The sequence below is a fragment of the Pararge aegeria genome, chromosome 4 (assembly GCF_905163445.1).
Source record: "Pararge aegeria chromosome 4, ilParAegt1.1, whole genome shotgun sequence".
Taxonomy (NCBI): domain Eukaryota; kingdom Metazoa; phylum Arthropoda; class Insecta; order Lepidoptera; family Nymphalidae; genus Pararge; species Pararge aegeria.
The window spans coordinates 13,633,445-13,660,689 of NC_053183.1; the positions used below are offsets into that span (position 1 = coordinate 13,633,445).

Genomic DNA, 27,245 nt, shown 5'->3' on the forward strand with positions numbered 1-27,245 from the left:
TATGTCACTGAACTCCTCCTAAACGGCTGGGCCGATTTGAATGAATCTTTTGGAATGCCTTTGGGGGACACCCTGGATAGTTTAGATTCACAAATCAGCCCGACAGATGGCGCTGGGGTCAGCTAGTATACATATAAACACCCAGCCACTGAAAAACAGTCATGTTCATCATAAAAACATTTTCCAGTTGGACGGTGTTGGACTCAGAAAGCAGGGTCTCTGCCCACTGCGCCAATCAGCCGTCACAGGAAATGAATCACAGGTAGCCGGTAGGTGGAAGTAGGCGCTAAAAGACTGCATTTTTGAACTACAATTGCTTCATTGTCTAGTTGTTTTCATGTTTTACATAGACCTGGGTTAGATTTTTGAGGTGTTGAATATTTCTGTAAAATGTTCTCAACAGCGTGGTGTTATACAATTTGCGGTATCTATCCCCTTGCCTTGGACAGTCCCGGCTACTATCACTAATCTTATGGGAAAATAATCCTTGCAGCCCGCCAACCCGCATTGAAGCAGCGTAGCGGGGCTAGATTCTGAAACCCTCTCTGTAAATAATTGCCTATCATTCCCTTTTTCAAGCTTTTGGTATATTATCAAAAACTGAGTTTAATATTTTTTTACCAAAGCCTTACACAGTACATATCATGGATGAAAATTGCAAAATGTCTTGAAAAATGTTTAATTTCCATACAAACTTACTTAATCCATCCTTTTGGGCTAGAATTAAAAAATAAATCATTTCTTAGCACAACTCCAGGGTTTTCAAAAATATTCTGCCCAAATTTTAAGCTTTTACTTTCCGCCATTTGGGTCGTAGGTTCTCTGTCCATCATTTAAGACAAAGCTTTCATAGATAGATAAAAAAAAGAAGAGGATTATCAATATTCTGAACGTGAAGAAAATAAATTAATACAAACATTTTATTATAAGCATACCTGGATAGCAGATTCATTTTTGTTCCTTTTGGAGTAGAGACTTTGGGACCGTGGGCTCCGGAGGCACGAGCTCTTTTAGAAGAATTATCGAAAAGGGTTATTGAGTCTACCGGTGATCCTAGAGCGGGCAGTTACCTTGGCCAACGAATTAGTTTGGCCATCCAAAGGGGCAATGCTACCAGCATCTTAGGAACTGTGCCTCGCTGCGGCGGTTTCGAAGACGTTTTAGATTTTATTTAGTTTTACATAGCTTATTTTAGGTTATACTTATAAAACAAACTAGCTGTTTCCCGCGACTTCGCCTGCGTTTTATTTTGTTTTTTGATGTGGGATTAAATTTAGCTGCAGTTCTAAAAAAAAATTAAAGTATTCAGTATCGCTAAGCCTTAAATGAGGGGTTTGTTGCTTTCCGGACAAAATTAAACACATATTATAACCTCAGTATAAAAATAAGTATTTAAATCGGTTATAATTTGTGGGACACCATAACGGTGTAAAATCGTCAAGCACTATCATCCCCTCTCCCAAAGGAACCGAGCTTAATGTCGGGATAAAAAGTATCCTTTATTACTTCTAACACTTTTAAGAATATGTGTACAAAGTTTCATGAGGATCGGTTAAGTAGTTTATGCGTGAAAGCGTAGCAAACAAACTTACATTGACATTTATAATATTAGTATGATATATTAAATATAAATAATAAAAATTCCAAATTCAAATGAAAATAAAAACATTGTATTGTTTAAATTTTTTAAGCACAATCATATATTGAAGCCTTCAGAGACTTGTGAACGTAGAAGTATACGCATTTTAATTTTAAAGGTACAAGTATTTAAAGGCGTAAGTATTATTGGCGTACTTCATTTCTTGGACAGCAAACTCCAGCATACCTGAAAAGGATACGTTATTTTAACAAATTTCTTGTACAGTGTGAATGTTATCGTAAGCTAAACAATTTGCTGGATTCCGCTATACCGACGTCGATACGTGTCTTAGTCCACTTCTACACACACTCATTATTTTACACTCCCGACATTAGGGCCACAGAGATTTTTTTTATTTTTTTTATTCCAGCACATGTGAGCTTATGACTGCAATCGCACACACAACATCGTATGAGTTTAATGTAACTGCTAAACCCGTTTGTTATTCTAATTGGATGGATGGATTAAGACTAGTCCGCTCATCCTCAAGAACGTGCTGATATCCATGACAGAGTGATGTAGTCTTCCGGTGAAGGAGCCGTCTTGAGACACCGTCAAGAGACACCTACACCTACAACAAGGTCTTTTGTCCTAGTTCTATTTTACAGGAGTTTCTATGATCCGAATGTCGGGAGCGTAAGATGTAGTCTCCCGGAGAAGAAGCCATCTTGAGACACTGTCAAGAGACACATACAACCTCCTTTTTGATAACGACCTTGTCACAACGCTTACCGCTGCGGATTCAAGTGGGAGGTCCCGGGTTTGATCCCCGACAGGGGAAATTTGGATATTTTTAATTTCTGAATTTTCTTTGGTCTGGTCTGGTGGGAGGCTTCGGCGTTGGCTAGTTACCAGCCTACCGACAAAAACATGCCGCTAAGCGATTTACTCGTAGTGTTCCGGCGCGATGTCGCGTAGTAACCGAAAAGGGTATGACTACCATACTCCCTAACAGGTTAGCCTATCGTCTGAGACAACATCGTCACCTACCACCAGGTGCGATTGCTGTCAACGGCTAACTTAAAGTAAAATAATAAAAAAAAAAAACGTTTTTTTTTTTCTAATTAAATATACTACGACAATACATACATCGCCATCTAGCCCCAAAGTAAGCGTACCTCTATATCTTAGCACCCATAACACATTATGGGTGCTAAGATGACTGATGAATTTTGTTTTTTATGAATAATATACATACAAGGGTCGCTGCACACTGCGCCAATCGGCCCTCAAAAATATCAAATATTAAAATATCAGCACTGAAAAAAAAAGTTCTTTAATATACCTTATTTAGTTCTTTAATTAATATAAAGTTGCATTAATTGTCTCAGTATTACCGATCACTGACGAAGCAGTAGCTGGTCTGGTATGCTGCAACGCTGATGTTTCGCGCGGCGTCGCACCGCGTGATGTACACGCAAACATTTTCGGGGCCCTCTTTAGTTGCAACTACTGATTCAGCGGTTAAAGGTAGGCTGTTGAAACACTCTGTGTCTCCTCCTTCGGATTTTGGTGGCTGTTCAAACAAATCAAAAACATATCAATATGAATGCGGAAGTCTATAAGTTTTGCGTTACCTAAAATTTTCGTCTTATCATTATCACATTATTTATTACCGGCACAGTACAGTGATTAACTCTAACTCATTTTTAAGTATGTTTGAGTATATATTAGTTTATTATTTTTTTATATTTATTATTATTAGTATTTTATGTGTGTAATCTTGATAAGTATTAGTGTGTAATTGTTCGTAAGCATGTATATAATAATAATACACCCCCACCAATCGGTTTCCCTTGGTTTTCCTAATCCTAAGGTTGCCTGGAAGAGATCGCAAATAAGCGATAAGGCCCACAACGAGGTGGACAGATGACATCAGGCGAGTCGCTGGGAGCCACTGGAGGCAAGCGGCCCAGGACCGTGTATTGTGGAACTCGCTACAAAATACCTATGTCCAGCAGTGGACGTCGATTTGAAATGATGATGATGAGGCCGTAGTACATCACGTAGGAGTAAGGAGTGGTAGGCTACATATTACGAAAACTTCCTAGCATGCTGGTATCGTCACGATAATGGATGGATGGAAGGATGCCTTCACCGTAAAAGCAAGTGATGTTTTCATTGTTTATATTAAAGATGTTCGGCTCAGCCTTAATTAAATTTTGCACATATTTACAGAGATTATAGATAGCTGGGCAACCACCTAGCTATCTATAATCTGGGCTCCAAAGGATTGGGAATGTAAACATTAATTTTGCATAAGATGTAAAAGCTTCCGCCTTTCTAAACGAAAATAGGATGATCCCGAGAAAATGAACAAAAAAAGGTTTAGCTGAAAAACTAGCTGTTGCCCGCGACTTCGTCTGCGTCTGATTTTGTTTTTAAAGTATTCAGTATCGCTAAGCCTTAAATGAGTATAGTAGTGTATATATATACATATATGTATAGTAGTATATATATGTATAGTAATATATACATTTATATAAAAGATATATATGTGACTATCAAAATCGGTTAACTAGTTTAGGAGTCCATCGCGGACAAACATCGTGACAGGAGATTTATATATATTAAGATATTTAATTTTTCAAGTTATATATTTCGTTTTATTCCGCTACAAGCTAGCCCTTGACTGCAATCTCATCTGGTTTTAAGTGATGATGCAGTCTAAGATGGTAGCGGGCTAACCTGTGAGGTAACTAGCCACGGCCAAAGCCTTCCACCAGACAAAAAAAATATATATCCATCCATTTTTTGTGTTTTCACGTTTATTTGCTTTCAGATTTGGCTGTATCTTGTTTTTTTGGTGACGGGGACTTGTTTCAAGCGGGATTACTGAAATTCTACGCGGACAAAGTTGCGCGCATCCACTTATAAGCATAAATAATTATAGTAGCTCAACCCCTCTATGTGTTCCTTGTGTAGGTACTGCATGACTATTTCCTTTGGAATGTTGCTGCGTGAAAGAAGGAGAAGCAGACAAACATAGCATAGGAATGTATAGTATTTGTAGGTCGTAGGGTTAGGAGCATATTTACTTACTAACTTTAGAACTCCTATACGACTACTTACAATAATATCTTGCGAGAGCTTGAGGAGGACTTCAGTTCCATTCACATCCAACACGAGAGACTCGGTGCCCCATATGTAGATCGATGATGTCCATTTATAGGCTTGTAGGTTATATATATCGTCATTGTTAGCAGTTGTGACAACACCTAAACACACCAGAAACACAGTGTTTTAACTTATAAAATATAAATAGATATACTACGACAATACACACATCGACATCTAGCCCCAAAGTAAGCTTAGCTTGTGTTATGGGTACTAATATGACTATTGAATAATTTTATGAATCATATACATAAATACTTATACACAGATGAACACCCAGACACTGAAACACATTCATGTTCATCACACAAACATCTTCCAGTTATGGGAATCGAACCCACGGCCATGGACTCAGAAAGCAGGGTCGCTGCCTACCGCGCCAGTCAGCCGTCATTGATAAGACACGGGGAGGTATCTTTGCATAGTTCGAGTCCATAGAGGAATGAAGTGTATCGATAATGCAGTCGTATTTATAACAAAATACCCACAAACTCAATGTCATAAACATTGGTATAATTTAAATTGTTCCTTGAAAACTATTTATGAGGCAGTCTAAGATGGTAGCGAGATAAACTGTTATGGAGTACGGTAGTCATACCTCTAACCGGTTTCTACAAAGAACCCGTTACAAAGAATCGCATTGTATTCGTACCCTGAACCAAACGTACCCATGAGGTACCTACTCTAATTATTTCAATACTCTTCCAGATTTAAAACTAGCAATGCCAGAATGACTTTAACTAATTTTTTTTCGTTCATCGCGCAAATCTCAGGACCTACTTGTTCGAATTGGAAAAATCTCTTTGTGTTATACAGTCGAGGAAGGCAGTAGGCTATAAAACATCACGCTACGACCAATAGGAGCAGAGTTCAATGAAAAATGTTCCAAAAACGGGAATAAATATTCCTTTTGAGAGCTTCCGATGCGATGCGTATACGGTTAAAGTTACGCTAAAACAATGTATGACGAAATTATTCCTCTTTAAAAGTTCTAAAGAAAATTTCGCGGCAGCATATGTCTACGATTTAAGTTTGACTCACACACGGGTTGGGAATGCTAATACTTGATATGCTTGACCTATAACCGTAGAATCAGATTGAAAACAGTCACTTTTCATAAAATTTACACCGCTATACGTGCCAATGATAGCGGAGTAAATTCCAATCGTAACTCATCTTCAATTTTAACTTATTATTTTACCTATCACATAATTTCAGTGACGTTAACGATGTGGTCAAAATTATGTTACAACATTCATTTAGTGATATAGCAACTTGTTGTTTCAATCCACCGAGCAGGTATCCAAATTATCCTGGCTGTTGAGATTTACCTAGTTGTGCGATTTGTGAAGTGTTACCTGGTTTCCTTTTAGGTCCTGGATAGCCGGGTTCTTCTTCCAATCCAAAGTGTCTTCTGTATAGTGGACCTGTTTGCGTAGTTACATAACCTTGTCTAAAGTTAATTCTGGCATATACGCTCTTGATTGGAAATTAAATTCTAATCGTAACTCATCCTAACTACAATTTGTGATTTCAACGAATGCTCATTTGTTATTAAATGCATTGAGTTTGTTACAAATGACAACATCACGGGGCTTGCTACGATCGCTTAAATCAGGAAGATTTTAAAATAACAGTTCATATGACAACCATTGACTTTGAACCCCTTGAATCCTACTTATATCATAAATGTGAAAGCGTTTGTTTGGATGTTTGTTACTCAATCACGCAAAAACGGCTGAACAGATTTGGATGAAATTTGGCATGCCTGTAGCATTTGTCATGCAAAAGAACATAGGCTATTTTTTATCCCGATTCCTTAAGTAGTTCCTGAGGGAAAGTTTTAAATTGTTTACGAGGTAAGCCTCGGGCAGACAGCTTTGAAATTTGGTATGCATGACACCTATGCTATGATAAAGGGCATGTACTTTCTATACCGACCTCTCAAATAGTTTCCGTGGTAAGATTAAAAATTATTAAGGTTTAGACCCAATTCCGAAGTTTACGCAGACGAAGTCGTGGGCAGAAGCTACTACTAGGTACTACTTTTAATCCCGATTTTTAATAGTTATCGTGGGAAAAGCATAAATAACTGCTGCACACCAATAATTTGTTTATGAAGTAATTGTTATTTTAAACCATTCTAGGTTCTGCCCGCGACTTCGTCTGCGTGTAATTTGGTTATCACGGTCTAAACGGTGCAGTGTTTTCCCGTAGGAAAGAGATGGCCAGGGATTTTAAATTACTTTCACATTTTTCATTTCTTTCATGGACCCAATTCTGAAGTCCACGCAGAAGCAAGAATATTTAAAAAAAAATTTAATGCAAACGTTTGTATGTTTGTTTGTCCATCACGAATAAACCGATTTGGCTAAAATTTGTTACAGAGATGGATTGGAATAGCACGTTTTATCCCGGGAAACCTTAATCCTCGCGGTTATCAGCTATTAAGGATTTAATTCTCGAACAAAACATCAACAATCTCAAAATATGTGTTCTAGTCTGGTATATCAGTTATGTTAAACCCATTTCCATAATCGGTCTTAACGCGAAATCGTACAGGAACGCAAATTGCTTGGCGGCACGAATGCGTGGTAACAATAAACGGCCGAAACCTCCCACTATACCAGACAGAGTAATTAAAAAAGTAGATTCCTAAAATGCCCCTGCTAGGGATGGAATCCATGATATCAACCCATTGCCGGCCTATTACAGGGCACGAGTCTCCTCCTAAAATGAGAAGGGGTTAAGGCAGTAGTCCACCACGCTGGCTCAGTGCGGATTGGTGCACACCGTTTAAACGTTTAATTTTAACATAATACTACTTCCACCCCAAAATTCCATTGTATCGAATTTTGGAGAAGTCCGAAAATATCTATTGTTATACTTTGCTGCCCTGGGTTTCCGGGTCGTCCTGGAACTCCTGGCTGTCCTGGGTATCGGTGCTGTACTGAGTTTCCGGGCTGTCCGGGATATCCGGGCTGTCCTGGGCTTCCGGGCTGTCCTGGGCTTCCTGGCTGTCCGGGATATCCGGGCTGTCCGGGATATCCGGGCTGTCTTGGGCTTCCGGGCTGTCCTGGGCTTCCGGGCTGTCCTGGGCTTCCGGACTGCCCTGTGTGTCCTATGAGGAAGTTTAGAATCAGAATAGGCCCGGTTGGGTGATAAGAAATTATTTGTTTAATATAAATCTAGCGATCTTTGCTATGATAAGTTACTTTTGTGTAAAATATAAAAACATAAACTGACTTCTATTAATAGCACTTGACCTGTCCTTATACAAATGACATTTGAAATCTTTTTTTCCATTTGAAGCACCGTATGTGAACATATGGAAGTACTCTGGAACTAGTATTACAGTATTTTATGTGCAATTTTAGTACCTTTGACACTTGTATTACAGCTTCATAGCTAGCAGCGCCAGATCGCTACAATCAATTTTAGGCAAAAACAAAGTTATTGTGACTAATATTAACGATCCTAACTAATATTATAAATGCAAAAGTATGTGTGTTTGTTTATCCTTCACGCCATAACTAGAAAATCAATAAACTTGATTTTTTATTGGTTAACAGTATTTTATTGGTTTTGTAAGAGTAGTTAAAGGAAAAAGAACGGCGGCTACTTTTTGTTACAGGAAAACTAACGGTTCCTAAGGGATTTTATATAAACCTCACTAAAATCGAAAGAGAACGGTCGCAATGTGCTGAAACGGCGATCCCACACGCGATTCGCATGAGCTGTACGCAAGTGGACAAAGACCGTGGAGCAACACCAAAAAATATGGATTTTTAATGACGAAAGTAAATTTTTGCGATGCACGCGCACACCGTCACAAAAAACCAACACCCTGAAGCTATAAGGTTTGACAGTGTATACTTTCAATTGTCAAAGTCTGCGGGCGTATTCCAGTGATTCAATTGTACATAAATCTCAAATTTTAATGTTGGTTATCCGTTATATTTCTTTAATTATATAGAAATATATTTTTTGTGATATTTAAATAAACTTTATTTAACTAACTAAGTAACTAACTGATAATGCATTATAATAAAACTTTCAATATATGGAATACCTTTTTTCTACAAACGTAGAGTAAGGCGAAAGATGAAATTTGTGAAAAGATTTTTAATTTTAATCTTATTGCACCAAAGGAGTGTAACTTCTAACGCGTGTACATCAGTACACACACGTTTTTTTATGTTTATAGACAATGGTACGTGATGATGCAGCCTAAGCTACACTTGCCTAGAAGATGCCTATTCACTCTTAATTTGAAGGTACACTCTAGTGTTGCCCAAATTCAGTCTTGGTCTTGCAGTCTTGGTCTTGTTCTTGCGTTTTTGCAAGACCAAGACCAAGAACAAGACCGCGTATTTTTAGCAAGACCAAGACCAAGACTGACCGTGCAAGACTTGAGCAAGAACAAGACATAGCCTGCAAGACTCTTGCGTCTTGCAGCTAGGACTTAGCGCTATTTCACGGAGTAGTTAGGTGTAACAGTTCGGTGTATAGGTAGGTAGGTACGCTTAGGAATTCTATGAGACGCAAAAAACTATATCAAAGAATATGAAAAACTGGACCTATGCGCATTACGACTAATACCATAAACATAGCGAATAAAAAAATATCTATTAAAATCAAACTGAGTGCATGCATAGTTATGTTTTAACCATCGGCACTTTGATAATGCGGCATCAAAGGTTTTGTACTTACTTCTCAAAGAAATTTGCCGCTTTTCGGAAGTACATGGTTATGATACACGCGCCGGCGGCTTCTTTTGAAATCTAAAACAATCGTTGCCGCCGCGCCGAAATCATAACATTTGACACTATTCATGCAAAATAATTTCGAATTTTAAGAGTACCTACAGGTGTTCCAAAGAATAAATAAGTTTCAGAGTGCTTAGAATGAAAATGAATACATTATACTGATCACGCAAGTAGTATTATGATTAGGATAAAATGGTGAGGATAGGTAGTAGATGTCATAATAATTCATTCTAGTAAGTAATTATAATATTGATTACTTATATGGTTTTAAACTAATTACTTAGGTACTATTATTGTACATTTAGTCATTATATTTCTTAAGTTTTTACAAGTTGTTTTAGCAAATGTAAGCTTATAAATCATAAATGTTTATTAAGAAACAGTTACTTCCATGGAAAACGACATATAGGTCAGTTGATTTTTCGAATTTCTTATCAAATCTTCAGTTATTTATTAATCTGCTTGATCTTTACTATGGCTATGTTAATTCAAGCTCACAATGTTCCAATTCTAATACGTTTTTCTAAGATTTAAAGTAAACTTTAATAAATAGTAATAGACTAATAGGTAATTGCAAGACTTGCAAGACTCTTGCTGCAAGACCAAGACCAAGACCAAGACTGGGAGCGCAAGACCAAGACCAAGACCAAGACCAGGTGTATTGGCGCAAGACCAAGACCAAGACTGGCTAAGTCTCGTCTTGTTCTTGCATTTGGGCAACACTAGTACACTCAATGTTTAAGGTATATAGTATAGGTATCTTTAGTAGTCCACTGCGGGAATATCACACGATCTATTTCCCGCCGTGGACGTCCTTCAGTTAATGAGTTGGTGGCACTAAAGAAAAGTTACTGTAAAAACCGTTCAAACCATTGCCGCCACCACTTCCGCTTCCACTATAGCCGCCAGAGCCTCCGGAAAAACCGTTCAGGGTTAAGCGTCTAGCTGCAAAAAGAAACATTAAGCATTAACAAAGTGAAGGAGTTGATGAATTTACAACGAACCATTTATGGGCGTAACCAGATTCTGGGTAAGTGAGATGTTTTTAACCTTTACCTAAGTTTAAACAATATATTTAAACACATTTAACAAATCGTGGTTACTACACGATTGATGAATTCCTTAACGACAAGGCTGCTTGGAAGCAGGCCACTCCGCTCTCATCTCTCACAAAACAGAAAAATTCTAAAGATTATTAAACTTTAAAATGATGTTGGAAAAGAGCAATCTGCCGAGTTTCTTGCCGGCTCTTCTCAGTGGAATATGCCTTCCGAACCGGTGGTAGAGTTACTACAAACAGACTGACTTGACGTTTCAAGAGTGCTTATTTATTAGGCCTACTTGAAATAAATGAATTTTGAATTTTTTGAATTTTAAGTCAGATCGTCCGTGGCTGTGAATAAATTTGACGATAGTTGACGTACTAAGCAGATGGCCCATCTGATGGTAAGTGGAAAGCCATCGCCTCAAGGCAACATTAAGCAGAGCATGTAAGGAACTCGGCTTGCCACTTAACTGCAATATAAGAAACCCACACCTATAATCGGTTTCTGGTACTCAAATCACTTGGCGGCACGGCTTCCTACAAGACCAGACCAGAAAAGTTTTATAAATTAAAGAATTCCCAAATTGGCCCTTCCAAGGATCGAACCTGGAACCTCCCACTTTTAAAATCATAGCACTCCACTACGCCAGGGACGTAGTCAAAATCGGCTTACAGATAGATCTGGTGGATCGGTTGAAGATTTTTGGTTTAGCACGCAATACCAATATTTGGCAAATATATAAGCCAAATATTTATTTTATAAATTGAAAATGCATATGAACATTTTCAGGATTTGAACCTGCGACTCTCTGGCAATCGCGGTCTTTTAGCGCTTTCTCTAATTAAGCTACGGCTCTCCTACCGTCAATGGCGAAATTAGTATATGCCTTTCACATCAGTCTTATAGCGACTGTAGCGTCATCTAGTAGGAACAGTACATCGGTTGCAGTTTCGATCTACTACACACACACAGTTAAAAACACTCATAAAAATTATAAAAAAAAAGCCAAATATTGGTAATGTATTCAGTTTCTGAGTGCCCACGATGATTGTGGTACTGAGTCTAAGTGTTTCCCAGAATGAGGCCGTCCTTGTTCTGAAAATCGAAAAGTACATAAGAACTCGCGTTGTATTTAACACTACAGACGCGTGGCAGCTTCATTAGAATGCGATTATTCTAAACGCGTTGTAAATTCGCTTGGTAAGCCACCTCCACAGCTGACAGATGAAAAAACATTGGCAAAGTGCCTTTTGTAGTGCTCACTACGAAAGGCACTGTGTCTGGCAGTGCGAAGATCATCTGATTTTTGACAACAAAATTTGAAAATATAACTTACTTGATTGAACGAACAGTACTGGTCCATCGCTTGAGCTAAGGCTTAATTCTCCTCCTGTCAAAGAGTAAAAGAAAAAAATAACCGTAACATATAAAACACAGATGGTTGATGCTACGTCTATAATAGTATTGTATGCATGGAACGTTACTGCCTAGTTGGTGAAGTGGGTAACACTGGGTGTTACCTCGTCGGATTTGTCGAAATAACAACGTCCTGGGTTCGATGCCCGGATCGGGCTAGTGGGGTTTCTAAAGCGGTGATTCACTACCATACTTGGTAAGTAAGGTAAGGTTTTTGGCTCATAGCAACACTTTGCAGGACATGCAAGAAACACGTCCTGCAACGTGCTGACCTGTGTCCTGAACCTGAGGCGTAGGTGCTAAGCCTCATGAGACTGTAATTACACATCCTTCAGACCGGAACACAGCATTGCAACAATGCTACTATGTTGGTAGTACTTCACCGGACGAGCACTGCCACAAAAAGCTTAGTGCCTTTACTAGTTTTTACTACTACCCTCGTTCCTGTGATTTTTTTTCAAGATCTGTACGTTATAATCCATAAACTCTTTTTATACTAATTTATGTAAATGAGGTTTAACAAAAGTTCAAAGTGTAGACCACGGAGGAACTCACATCTCAGAAATTACCTTATAGACCTCTTTCTATTTACTTCATCGTCTTGAACTAAATAGTTTAGATAAGTCGTTAAACGTTGAGTTAGTAGTGTATTTTTTCAAAGTCTTGCAAACCTAAATAGCATTAAATAACTTACCAGAAGCAACGCTTGCATAGACTTTTGCCATCGGCGCAGACGGCCCATTTCTATACCGCAAGAAACCTACAGAATGACATAAATGCACATATTGTATAAATATAAATAAATAACGAAAATTATAATTAGGCATGTACAATGTATAGTAGCAGATCTCTTGCTTGAAACTGACTATTTATAACTATAATAAAAAAAAAATCCCAGGCAATAATTTATATTCATAGGATTAGTTTTAGAATATAAATCGTATGTACATTTTACTTTATGTGTAAAGTTAACTTAAAATCTAACATTATTATTCTCGTACCGGTGCACGCAATATATTTGGCAAATATGTAAGCCAAATATTGGTATAGTATTCAGTTTCTAAATGCCCACGATGATTGTGGTACTGAGTATAAGTGTTTCCCAGAATGAGGCCGTCCTTGTTCTGAAAATCGCAAAGAAGTCAGGAACTCGCGCTGTACCAAACATTGATTTAACACAGAAACGTGGCAGCTTCATTAGAATGCGAAAAGCGTTATTGTATTGTATTCTTAGCGCGTTGTAGCTGCTAAATGCTTTAAACAAGGTCATCTTAGCATTGACTGAATCTTCGTGCTATCGATCATAATCGGTCAAAATATGCCCTAAGTATTTAAATTTCTTAACAAACAGAATGGATGATCCATTTAAAAACACTGCAGAACATCCGAATCTTTACAAAGACTAAAGACGAGCATTTCGGTTTTAGCCACATTATATTCGAGACTATGTATGTACTATTCACCAAAATTCATTAGCAGTTTCCTAAGTCCATTTATTGGGGGGCTGAGAAGCACTATATCGACTGCATAGAATGTATTGTTAACATGACAACAGACTTCAGAGCCTCTTAGCCTCCCAATGAGGCCATTGACATAAATCTTAAATAAATCCAGAGAGATCAACCCTCCTTGACGTACACCATATTCTAGCCTGTATTTGCTAGTGTGGGTTGCCCCCCTTTACATAGTTGTTTTGGTTTTCGTACCAGATAGATTCACAAATTCCCTAGGCGTGCAGGCAAATTTACGCCTAAAGATTTTGTAGTTGGCAAGATTGAACGCCTGATTGAATGCCTGATTGAAGTCTCGGAAATATGCTTAAAGTTTTCTATTTACATATTAGTCGCTGAAAATAGCTGAATCCGTTGATACTCCGCCACGAGAGCCAATTTGAGCGTCATCTGAAATTCCTGAAATTCCTAGTCAGCTCGGGTTGCAAGAGTCTTCCCAAAATTTGACTGATAACAGTAACTAAAAATATTGTTTTTTAATTGGACAAAGTGGACAGATCGCCATATCCTGGTTTTAAAAATTGGGGCTACTAGTATTATCATCCTTTTGGTAGATAAATGTGTGCGCTAGCGTGCGGGTACTTGCCTCGTTCTGTCCATCAAACAAAATTAACTCTACACTGTGTTAAAAGCTCGTATAAAATGTTTTATTGCGTTACAGAATATTATGTGCCTGCAGCTGTTAGGAAGCCTACAACTTACTTGGTTCTTCAACATTTTCTGCGTCCACAGCATCCACAACATCGGTTTTGTTCAACCTGACTACCACTAGCGACGTCAGTGGCGTTACGAATGAGAACTGTAAGCAGAAAACAAAAAAAAACTAAATATTTTTTTTTAAACAAATCTTTTCAAAAAATCCATGCCTAACTAGAATTTAAAACAATAAATAAGCTATGTTTAAAGGCGGACGGACTAAACAACGGAACAGATAACCGATATCAAAATAAGTGATCAAACAATATTAATTATTCAGAATTTTATTTATTAAGATTTTAATATTAGTTTTAGTAGTTCACTAATAAAGATTGGATAAATATGGTTAATGTTCCTAAATAATAGTGTATCTCATAACCTGTAATGCTATTGCGAGAGCCTTCTGCTCGGGGCTGTCTTCTGAGCTGTTGTCGCCAAGGTTAGCATCGCCGGCGTCACGTTTGTCCAGCAATTGTTTTATAGTAATATATGCCCAGAGGCGTTCTAGAGGCAAGTAATCGTTCTTCTCACGATTCACCTGCACTTTTGGATTGATTTCGTAAAGTTTCTATAAAACAGATAAATTAATATAAAAAAACATAATAGCATAAAACATATATAGAATGAGAACGTTGCACGAAAGTATTAAATTGAGTTGGTATTAAAATTTGTACAGTCTTTGTAAAATTTTAGTGTAGAAACAAAATGAAATGCGTTTCATTTAATAGGTACACACTTTACTACCGTCCCCATCACTTCTTAGACCAATCACTTTTGACGTGATTTCGTTGACATTTTCAGCGATTTTTCCAACAACTGCCACTTCCGATCCATCGTTGATTGTTCGGAACTGGCTACGGCTAACCGAACCTTCTCTTATCTGAAAAGTTAAATAATGTAACTATTATATACGGTTAATGTTATATTCATCGTCTTCGAACTCTAAACATATTGGAAGAGGGAACGCTATGAATTATTTGTCTAAAATAAGCAGGCGCTCAAGAGCATGATACCAGATTCTCAACATACCAGACTAGCAAAATGCAGTAACAAACAAATTTAATTTAAGAACTAGGTTTAAATTAAATAGGTTTATCTGGTGCGTTGTACCATGCATTTTGAATCATGTTTTGTGTTAAACTGGACTTATGTTATTTTGTTTGTCTGGTATGTTCAGAATCTATTATTATGATGCTATATATATATGATTTTGACGGCCACTGGCGCAGTGGGCAGCGACCCTGCTTTCTGAGTCCAAAGGCCGTGGGTTCGACTCCCCATAACTGGAAAAAGATTGTGTGATGAACATAAGTGTTTTCCAGTGACCCAGACATTGTTTATCTGTATATTATAAGTATTTATGTATATTATTCTTAAAAATATTCATCAGCCTTCTTAGTACCCATAACACAAGCTACGTTTACTTTGGGGCTAGATGGCGATGTGTGCATTGTCGTAGTTTTTTTTATTTTTTATTAACGATAGGCCAGCGCTTGACGACAGTCATGCCCGTTAGAAAGCAATGATGAGGTCTAGGTTGGAGCACGCTTGCCTAGAAAAAGTCTATTCACCTTAGCCTTGAAGGTACTCAAATTATACATGGCAGGAAACACAGTTGCCGGGAGGGCGTTCCACATCTTAGCGGCACGTATCAGAAACGTGGATAAAAAACGTTTCGTGCGTGTTGATGGAATATCACCCACATAAGGATGCCACCGCTCACGGTGTTTCGCTGTTCTGTGGTAGAACGGGGAAGGAGGAACAAGATTGTGAAGTTATTATTGTTATTTATTATTATGATAATTTGGTAAGTTGAGAATCTGGTATTATGATAATCTGATAATTTGGGAATCTGGTATTTTGCTCTGGAGCTAATTTAGATACCTGTCGGCGCGGATACTGGAACCTGACGTTAGAGAGGAGCGGTGAGGACACCTCCCTGTAGAAGTCGTGAAGCTGTAGCGCCGCGTCAGCTGCCTCGTAGATGTGCCGCATGAAGCCGTCATTGCGGAGAGACAGCTTGCGCAGGAAACCGCGGTCAGCATCCTCACCTGTTAATAATAATTTAAAATGACATTGTGAGATGGTGATAACAAGAAAAAAAACAGCCGGCTATGTTTTTTGTGGGCTTCTTCTTAGACCAGGACGCGTTTGGAACCCTCGTAGCTTTAGTTTTAAGTTTACGAATGTGGTTATCGCCATCATCTCCCTACCGTGTAATTCTTATGTACGCATCAAAAGTGCCACCTATGGGCCTACTTGAATAAAGATATTTTTGACTTTGACTTTGACTTTGACTTTGACTTTGACTTTGAATATGGAAACATAGAGGTGCTGAGTTTTGCTGAATGAGGTTGAAAGAACTTAAGCTATTAATTTATGGGCCACGATAGATTTAATTAATGTCGTGTCCCAAAAATGGTCCACATGTCTGGTGACTCAAGTCACCAGACATGTGGACCATTTTTGGCTGTTATATACCATTGTGTATATATATGTGACCATTGTTGCCAGTGTAGCTGGCGCTCATTTAGCCCAACGACTAAATCACGCGATTCAACGGGGTTATAGCACCAGCCTTTTGGGTACCATGCCCTTAAGTGGCAGTTGTTAATAGTAGGTAACTTTTATTTGTACATGTTTAATGCTTATAATATTATTCAATAATATATGTCGTTTTTCACGGCGAAAAAATTTTATATACTAACTATTCTTGACCACACTTCTGGCTAAATTGTTGCCCGCTTTATACGATTATGATAACATTTTAAGAACGCTTTTAAAAAATGAGACAATATAAAAAATACTATATATATTATGTAGACGTTACTGTTTCTTGTTTTTTGCTCTGTATTCTCTTTGCCTATAAACAGATCAACACTAAGGAATCAGTGGTTCAGTGGATCAGTGTCAATATACTGGATCAGTGTTGCACTGATCCAGTATATTGTCGTTGTATATTTATTTATTCAATTCATACCTAATAAATAGGTCTTTATTAATTCAATAGTTATTATTGATACGTAATTATAATAATTTTAACAATTATTTGGTTTACATTGTGAGGTTAGTATGTGTAGTTAATCGTATATTATATTATACATTGAAAACACTATAAGCATACAAAACCAAGATTTGACGGCCGATTGGCGCAGTAGGCAGCGACCCTGCTTTCTGAGTCCAAGGCCGTGGGTTCGATTCCCACAACTGGAAAATGTTTGTGTGATGAACATGATTGTTTTTCAGTGTCTGGGTATTTATCTGTATATTATAAGTATCTATATGTATTATATTCATAAAGATATTCAACAGCTATCTTAGTACCCATAACACAAGCTACGCTTACTTTGGGGCTAGATGGTGATGTGTGTATTGTCCTAGTATATTTATTTATAAAAAAAAAAAAAGTTATTTCTTTAATTTCCGCCGTGCTGTCTTTATTCTGCACACACACTCCATTTTTATTGTTTGTTGTTTTTAGTATTTTTTTTTACTTACGGTATAAATAATTAACTTATTATTATTATTAATTGCATTTAGTTTTACCAAAAGCAAGTGAGAATAACGGTGCTCGTTTCTCGCCAATATTTTTCTCGGTAAGGTAAGTTATGATATGATCGGTATTAATTTCACCCACTGTTGGTTCACCGTCAGTCAAGAATATAATCATTGGCTCCAGCTCATCTGCAAAAAAAAAAAATTAAACAACATACTGAAAGAAAATACGATAAGAGTAAAACCAGCAAGTTTCGTGTTTTTTAAAACTCACGGTACCCGTTTAATGTACCAGATAAAAATTATACAAAAAATACATCAAAATCGAACGCACTAGTTGAGCCAAAAAAGGTACAAAAAAAACATACAAATAAAAACACCCTATCCCTGGTTAAAGTCAGGATAAAAATATCAGATACCGGCTAAGTTTTTTGTGGGTACGATGAAGTTTCAGACTAGACCAGGGGTTCTCAATCTTATTAAGTTAGCGGCGGACTTACTTTTAACTAGTCTTTTAACTACTAAAATAGTTAAAATAGCTATTTATTTGTTAGATAGGCTAAAAAATAAAACATTTTTATTATAAAACTAATAACACCGTAACAAATACTAAATTTTGCCAAAGAATTAACATCCCAGGAATGAAATGGCTGAGCTTGGTGAAGTCTTCTTCTTCTTCTTCAAAGGTTGGGATAAGACCAAGACGCCGCTCGCTGTTAAAAAACTGCCAAAAAATATGTTGATAATGGTGATGGATACATGTGATTTTCTGTAAAAAGTGTTTATGGGCCTGATAAAGACAGGCTACTTTTAATCCCCTAAAATGAACCGGCTTTATGTGAAAAATCTTAAACATAATCCTGTTATTATCAACACTCAGAAAAACCGGCTTTCCAATTAAATGCGTTGCTATATATGCTAATGAAATATTTTCATATACTTGCCTTTTTTCGTTTCTGTTCCGTTTAAACAATCAACCATACTCGTGCTATTGGTTGATTCTGTTTGATTTTGTTGATGAGCTGGCATTTGTATGAGATTTATCGCTTGCTCGAGAGCTTGAAAGATGTTTGTACCTAATGAAATAATAAAATAAGTTATATTAGTAATTTTATTGATAGCATTATTAAGCATTAAAAATAGTCGGCATCTTGCGTAAATAATAAATATACTACGACAATACACACATCGTCATATAACCCCAAAGTAATTGTAGCTTGTGTTATGGGTACTAAGAAGACTGGAAGACTAAGAAGATAATTTTAAGAATAACATACATAAATACTTTAAAAATACAGATACACATCCAGACACTGAAAATCATTCGTGTTCATCACAGAAACATTTTCCAGTTGTGGGAATCGAACCCACGGCCTTGGACTCAGAAAGCAGGGTCACTGGCCACTGCGCCAATCGCCCGTCATTGATCTATAAAGATAATCATCAATAGCCTACAAGCGTCCACTGCTGAAGATCGGCCTTTCCAAGAGCGCTTCACCACACACGGTCCACCGCCTTTCTCATCCAGCCGCTTCCAACCACCTTTTTAGGTCATCGGTTGAGCGGGCTGGAGGTCGTCCCCCACTGCATTAACTATTCGCGGTACCCACTCCAGAATCCGTCTGCCCCAACGGCCTACGACAGACGTGACCCGCCCACTGCCACTTTAACTTGCTTATCCTTTGAGCCAGGGGATCCCAACCTTATTAAGCTAGCGGCGCACTTACAAGTTAAGAGATTTGTCTAGGCAGAAAAAAGATAGGTAACTAATTGTTAGCTAGACAAAAAGTAAAACACTCGCTTTATGAAACTAACTATAAAATTATTAACAAAGAATTAAGAAGAAAAAAAAACTAACAATTTTTCAAAATGTAGAACAAGCCGTGCAACAACGGCCTTTGTTACGGCCAAAGAATATAAAAAAAAAATTAAGTACCGAAGGAACCGCGCCGCACCCATCTGTAGGGACTTCCTACGGAGCCCAGGTTGGGAAGCCCTGCTTTGAGCTATTCCTTATATACAAAAAAATGTCCCAAAAAATAGTGTCAAGCGGTTGTCCAGAGGTCCCACTAGGGCTTAGCTCTTGCAAATCGGAACTAGTCAATAATAAAAATCCAAAAGTGCACGCCTCATAATCTCATTCATTACAATAAAATTGAGATTATTTGTAAATAATAATCAAACTACATCTAATTATACCGTAAAAAGCAAAAGGCTTCTATTCCTCAAAATACTGATGCCTTTAAAAAAAAAACCAACTCGAAAAGTGAAGTATTTCGCTCGTTATCGTGACCACAAGATACGGGATCCGCACATACACGGACGTCCAAGACAGAACTTTCTCATCCTGAAATATCATCATCATAAATCATTTTTAATTAGTTTAAATAATAAAAAGGGGATTTAAAAATAGTATTTTTTATCAACATTTGTCTATTTATATTTCACTTATAAAAGCAATAAGGAATAAAAAAAAGTGACATTTTAAGTTGGAGAATCACTCGGTGTGCGTAAACTGACAGTAATACCCACCTCAACGCTTCGCTTATGAGGCGTGCAAAAATACAAAAAAAATCTTAACTCAAAAACCACGCAAAATCGCGGAACATACATGGGGGTGATTCAGGTAGCCCTTATGGTTATATAAGTGTAGATGTAAAAAAGTTTTCATTTTTAAATATCACCGCAACTTAGTTAGTAGTATGGAGCTTATAGTATAAATTACGGCCGATTCGCGCAGTTTGCAGCGACCCTGCTTTCTGAGTCTAAGGCCGTGGGCTCGATTCCCACTACTGGAAAATGTTTGTGATGAGCAAAAATGTTTTTCAGTGTCTGGGTGTTTATATGTATATTATTTATAAAAATATACATCAGTCATCTTAGTATCCATAACACAAGCTACGCTTACTTTGGGGCTAGGTGGTGATGTGTGTATTGTCGTAGTATATTTATTATTTATTTATTTATTTATAATAGTTTCAATGACACAAAAATAACCGAATATTAATAATGCAATAAGTATGCTTTATTTAGGTACACGCATCTTACTAAGTAATTGAAGTTACTTACCTCCCGAAGGATAAAATCCAGATATTATATTCTTCGCTGCAGCTATATTTTCAGGCGAAGCAGGTACAGGCGAGGCATTGTCCGTTTGGTTATTGACATTCTTCAAGTCGTGAACCTGTAAAGTGTCAACAAGACGTCTGTAACCCTTCAAGTTAATATTTTATTATCTATAAAAGAGCAGTTCTTGTATATATATATAATATATATATATGTTCCGAGATTATATCTTGAAATCGATCTAGCTAGGATTCATTTATATTGGAATATCGGAATCTTTTATATTGGACATACGACTATTTTTTTAAGACGATTCATTCGCAGACGAAGTCGCGCGGGTCCGCTAGTGTAAATATAAAGCAAATACACAGTATTGGATCCAGCCATGAGATATAAACTCTCTATTTGAGTTTAAAATATATTTTCAAACGTAACCTCAGGCTATGCATAACAATTTAAAGAATATTATTATTATGACAAAGAAGCAAAAAGGAAAAAAAAAACATAAAAAGTAAAGCCTGTTAATTTCAATAGATTCTAGATTTTAAATAGAAGATTATAATGAAAGGTAGATTATTTACTGTTACTAATGTGTTGAATTCAATGATGCTAAAATAGTCTCTCGGGTTGAGATCGGAGAGAATGGAATTCATTGCTTTAGTAAGTTGTACGATCTTATTTCCTGCCATGGAGCCTGATGTGTCCAAAACAAACACGGCGTACTTGCTTAAAGGCGGTAGTGAGCTCGGCGCAAAGAAATGCACAAAGTAGCCGTCATTCACCTGAAACATTTATGAGGCAATGATGAATGATGTATTTTTTTTTATTAATTTAGTTTTCTTACATTATCTTATTTTATATGCTTATAATTAACAGTTTCGTAAGATAAAATTTTTGAAAAAGAAAAGTTTAACCCTGCTTCTGCGATATGATACATCGGCCAGGCTGTTCTTCCTATACACATAGATAAACTAAAACTATAAAATTTACACACTTATAATAATTATTACAAAAAATTTATAATCTAAGTAGCGTTGAATCGCTTGAGGTCACTCAGGATGGAGTTTAACATGTCGGTGTAAGATTGCAAGGCAAATCGTTTTCGCCTCAGAGAGCGCAGCTCATAGGGGGACACCCCAAGGTGCCCGCAAAGGAACTCATGGTCCAGGCGGAGTCTTCCGAAGCGGGGACATTCCCGAAAAAGATGTTCAAGGGTTTGGCTGGTGGAGTTTTTGTTTAGTAGTGAAAGAGCATTTTGTGACAGAGCTCATACATGAGATATAACACCACTAGGGCTTGGCTCTTGCAAGTCGGGGTTGGTCAAAAAAAAAAGAAAAAAATCACAACTCAAAAACTACGCAAAATCGCAGAACTTACAGAGGGTGATTCAGGTAGCCCTTATGGTGTATATAAGTGTAGATGTAAAAAAAAGATTTCATATTTAAGTATCACAGCAGCTTAGTTGTAAAGCAGTTCAGTGGTACGGAGCTTTTTGTAACACAGATCAACCGGAGACGTACTAATTCCACGCTTATCTCTGCCGCCAAGCAGCATTATTGCAACGCTGTGTTCTTGTCTGAGAGGCGTGGTTGCCGCTGTAACAGGTACGTGAGGCTCAAAACCTACGCCTCAAACTGATGGACACAGGGCATGTTGCAGGACGTGCTCCTTGCATGCCCTGAGAAGTGCTCTGATTATAGGCGATAGATTTCCACTTACTATCAAGTGGGCCATCTGCTTGATCCGTCAATTATAACTGTAGAAAAGCAGCATTGCTGTGTTCCGATCTGTAGGGCGCGTTTGCTAGTGTAATATCACCTACCCATAAAGTTGATAGACTTTGGGTGACACGTTGCAGGAGGTGTTTCTTGTATCCCCTGGGGTGTGTTGCTCTTTTATAGGTTATGGTTTTCCGCTATCCATCACATTAAGTATTAACTTCACAGTGAATAATTGTTATCTATTAATTGTAAAGTCAACATCTCCTGACGATGCTCCGGTTTCGGAGGGAAACGTGCGTGAAGGTACATTGCCGAAGATCTCTTGGTGTGGAGTATAAAGAATGAAGAAATTATAAATTAAACCATACAGATTCTCCTGCTTTTCGCAGACTATAGCATATTAGGCTCAATTTTCATAATAAATCTGGAATTTGCCAGCGTGGCAAAGGGAAAAATGAAGAATGAATGAATTAACTCTATTGCAAAATATCATAGGGTATGATATAAGCTATTCATCATCTTCATTATCAACACATTAGCGGCTCACTACAGGGCACGGGAATCTCTTCAAAATAGGAAGGGCCGTAATTCACCACTGAAAATACATACATTACAAGTTGGGGTAAAAGAAGAAACTCACCAAAATTTCTCCATTCTTTGGCTGATCTACATCATACTGTACTATAAACTGTCCCAATACTCCCTCATTCTTGTTAACTTCTTCTCCACTATCGTAACCAATGTTAGCAAAATAGGGATCGGCGGATTGTAAACTCTTTGCCTGAAAAGAATAATAATTAAATATACCAGAAATTTTTAATCAGGGATGACAAAACCTAAGGACTCCAGATCGGTCAACCCGAGAGCTAAGCGAGTTATCAAGAAATAATTGCAGTTGGTTTCCGTTTGTAACTTTCTTTTCAGTGTGCTGTAAGTATTTTATTGCTATAAAAGTATTTTATTACTGCCAATCTTGTAGTTCAGTTCTACTTGTTATCTTTGATCAAAGAACGTTCAATCCTAATCTTGTTGTGTTTACAATTTTTCGTTTGACATCTTAGGTTTGTTGACATTGACAATTGATACTGACAACCGAGGTATCACTTTTGACATTCGACATCTCGTTTAGAAATTTTTCATATTTATTCAATATAAGGCTTGCAGCACACTTATACTTAATTTTATTTTTTTTTTATTTTTATTTTTAGATGTTTTTTTTTGTTGTCAATTATTTTCGATATTTTGTTACTTACTGTGTAATATTGTGTGTGTTTCTCTGTTATTTTTATAGTGTTTTTGTTAGCAGCTGGCGGATTAGGAAAATATTTGAGATACCTAATTTTTTTTTAATCTTTTTCTTCGGTACCTATAATTAGATTGTAATTATTAAATAGTATATTATATATTTTTATTATTATTATTATTTATTATTTATTATATGTCGTCAAACGGTGTAGATAGTGATTGTTTTCAGTCTTTGTCTTCTAGTGATGATAGTTTTCACAGTACATCTTTCCTTCCGCTTGATGTAACCATTGATTCTTGTTTCTCAGATTGCCTGAAAACCTTTAATGTCATTCATATTAATGCTCAAAGCATTCCGGCTCACTATCCTGATATGCTTGCATCTTTTGATTCCCGTAATTTACACGCCATTCTTGTGTCTGAGTCCTGGCTAAAATCGTGTTTACCTTCAACATCATACTCACTGCCAGGTTTTCGGCTCATCCGCAATGACCGGGTTGGTAAAGGAGGTGGTGGAGTAGCGATCTACTTGCGTTCTCATATTCCTTTCTCTATAGTTAGCTTGTCTTCACAACCCCCGCAACCTGATGCGGCTGAGCACTTAATGGTGGAAGTTCTCCTATCGCATACCAAAATTCTTCTCGGTGTTTTTTACTGCCCGCCCTCTGTTTCTAATTACTTTTGCTCATTAGAATCAATGTTTGAAAAATTTGTCCCCTTGTACAGCCACTCTATTATTATGGGTGATTTTAACACGTGTTTACTTAAAGATGATTTTCGTAGCAAGAAATTAATGTCAGTTGCGGAATCCTGTAATTTATCTGTTCTGCCTCTTACTGCAACACATTACTCGCCTGGCTGTACTCCCTCTCTTCTTGACCTTATAATGGTTTCTTCTCCGGACTTTGTCTTTAAGCACGGCCAGTGTCCTGCTGATGCATTTTCCTATCATGAATTGATATATCTTTCCTACAAAATACGTCCTCATAAAGCAAAATCGAGAATACTTCTGCAGCGTAACTTTGGAGGGATTGACAAGAGTCGCCTTTGTAATGATGCCAGCCTCTTGGATTGGAATGCTATCACAGCTGTTGACTTAATTGATCAGAAGGTTGAGATATTTAATACTCTTGTAACGCAGCTTTATGATACGCATGCTCCGATAAGATCTATTAAGATGAAGCACTTGCCAGCACCGTGGTTGTCGGATGAAATCAAAGTCTCAATGAATAAAAAGAACTCCGCAAAATACAAATACAAAGTTAATAACTCGGTTGATAACCGTTTAAAGTACCATAAATTACGGAATCGCTGTAATACATTGTGTAGAGATGCCCAACGACGCCACATACATAAATCAGTCGAAAGTGGTAGCACTGCTAAAACATGGAAGTTTCTCGAGTCACTTGGAGTTGGTAAATCATCTAATAAGACTTCTTTTAACATTGATATTGAACTCCTGAACAAACATTTATCTACCTCCGATACAATAGATGGTGTCGATAAAGAAAATACACTTAGAACTCTTTCTTCTCCCTCAACTCCAAACTTTCTCTGTTTTAACTTCGAGTCTTTCTCTGAATGTGATGTTAAGAAGAGTATAATGTCCATCGCCTCGAATGCTGTCGGTACTGATTGCATTAGCCGTAATATGATCATTCCTATTCTTGATGTTATTTCTCCCATTTTAACTCATATTCTGAATTTTTCAATCTGTTGTAGCAAATTTCCCGATGCGTGGAAAAATGCTCAGATTATTCCTCTCCCTAAAAAGGCTAGACCTGTTTCTCTTTCAGATTTCCGTCCCATTTCGATTTTACCTTTCTTGTCAAAAGTCCTTGAAAAATTAGTTTACAAGCAGTTAAGCCTATTTCTTAATAAAAATAATCTTCTTAGTCCCTTGCAATCGGGATTTCGTCCTGGTCATAGTACGGTTACAGCATTGGTCAAAGTCACCGATGACATTCGGTGGGCGATGGATAATAAGCAGCTTACTGTTCTGACTCTGCTTGATTTTAGTAACGCTTTCAATACCGTTGACTATGATATCTTGCTTAGTCTTCTGCGCTCTATTAACATATCTCCATCGGCGATAGACTGGTTTCGGAGTTACCTCATTGGTCGTCGACAACGCATTCGGACTGATGAGTCCGTTTCATCTTGGTGTGATGTTACGGCCGGGGTACCTCAGGGTGGCGTGTTATCTCCTTTACTATTTGCCATATTCATTAATTCTATCACTCAAAAAATAGCTTCTCTCTATCACATGTATGCAGATGATGTCCAGATTTATCGCCACTCAACTTTTGAAAATCTTGGCTCTGCTATTACTGCTGTTAATGTTGACCTTTCACTGATCTGTGAATGGAGCAAGCAGTATGGGCTGAAGGTGAACCCCGCAAAATCACAATCAATAATTATTGGCAGTCCGGGAATGATTTCAAAAGTTGATTGGCAGAACATCCCTTCTATTGTTTATAATGGTGTCGCTATTCCTTTTAGTGCCACCGTTAAAGATCTTGGCATTCAAATAGATCAGGATTTATCATGGTCAACGCATATTAAGGAGCTGAGTAAGAAAACTTTTGCGACAATGCATTCATTGCGACGCCTACGTGCTGTTCTGCCAATCCCAACCAAAGTTATGATAGCCCATTCTCTCCTTCTCTCAATTCTCGATTATGCGGATGCATGCTTTCTTAATTTGACTGAAGACCAGATTAACAAACTTGAGCGTCTCCAAAATCTTGCTATTCGGTTCATATTTGGCCTACGCAAATATGACCACGTTTCCGAATTTCGACAAAAACTCAAGTGGCTCCCTATTCGCCGTCGCCGGGATTTGCATGTACTTTCGCTTCTGTACTGTGTTTTATTTCATTTAAAAACTCCTTCTTATCTTAAGGAGAAGTTTACTTTTCTGGGAGTGCAATCTGATTTAAGATCGTGTCGCGCGCTGACTCTGAGTACGCCTTTTCATAGAACTAAGTTCTATGAGCACTCGTTTACAGTGCAAGCCATAGCGCTATGGAATGCGCTCCCAATAGACATAAGGCAGTCTAAGACACTTTGTATTTTTAAGAAAGCTGTCAAAAACCACTATAGTTTGAATTGAAGACGACTTGTAATAGTATTTACTGTTGTTAATGTATTTATGATATGTTATAGTATATATTAGTTTATTATTATTTTTTATTATTTAATTTATTATGTATTATTTTATTTGTGTAATCTAGTTTAAGTATTAGTATGTAGTTATTAGTATGTATTTTTTTTTAATATGCACAACCTGCAGTATGTTATCCTTTTGTTTTCCTTATCCTAAGGTTGCCTGGAAGAGATCGCTACGAAGCGATAAGGCCGCCTTTTGTATACTTCTTCTGTCTGTGTTTTCTTTTATTCTTTTTTTGTATTTTTATTTGTGTGCAAATAAAGAGTATAAATAAATAAATAAATAAATAAAACCTGAGCAAAGAAAACATTTTATTCACAACTACAAAATGGAGGAATAATTATCATTTTCG

The 27,245-nt window shown here is 37.3% G+C and overlaps 1 protein-coding gene across 5 annotated transcripts in view; it reads right to left on the reverse strand.

The window, feature by feature from the left end:
• Window positions 1–1,654: 1,654 nt before the first annotated feature.
• The window catches only part of LOC120637764 (inter-alpha-trypsin inhibitor heavy chain H4-like), a 31,982-nt gene continuing 6,391 nt past the window's right edge, over window positions 1,655–27,245 (reverse strand). For 2 of the 5 annotated variants that reach the window (XM_039909771.1, XM_039909772.1), the window contains exons 7-23: window positions 23,117–23,257; window positions 21,337–21,537; window positions 20,759–20,873; window positions 18,634–18,765; window positions 17,741–17,878; window positions 16,079–16,245; window positions 14,931–15,074; window positions 14,574–14,762; window positions 14,201–14,297; window positions 12,682–12,747; window positions 11,908–11,961; window positions 10,396–10,470; window positions 7,644–7,877; window positions 6,115–6,204; window positions 4,712–4,857; window positions 2,977–3,155; window positions 1,655–1,825 (exon numbers count right to left, since the gene is read on the reverse strand). In XM_039909771.1, the coding sequence (XP_039765705.1) occupies window positions 1,783–1,825; window positions 2,977–3,155; window positions 4,712–4,857; window positions 6,115–6,204; window positions 7,644–7,877; window positions 10,396–10,470; window positions 11,908–11,961; window positions 12,682–12,747; window positions 14,201–14,297; window positions 14,574–14,762; window positions 14,931–15,074; window positions 16,079–16,245; window positions 17,741–17,878; window positions 18,634–18,765; window positions 20,759–20,873; window positions 21,337–21,537; window positions 23,117–23,257 (2,211 nt within the window). In that variant the 3' untranslated portion in view covers window positions 1,655–1,782. The remainder of the gene's footprint in view (window positions 1,826–2,976; window positions 3,156–4,711; window positions 4,858–6,114; window positions 6,205–7,643; window positions 7,878–10,395; window positions 10,471–11,907; window positions 11,962–12,681; window positions 12,748–14,200; window positions 14,298–14,573; window positions 14,763–14,930; window positions 15,075–16,078; window positions 16,246–17,740; window positions 17,879–18,633; window positions 18,766–20,758; window positions 20,874–21,336; window positions 21,538–23,116; window positions 23,258–27,245) is intronic. The other 3 variants (XM_039909774.1, XM_039909773.1, XM_039909775.1) reach the window with 3 other exon arrangements.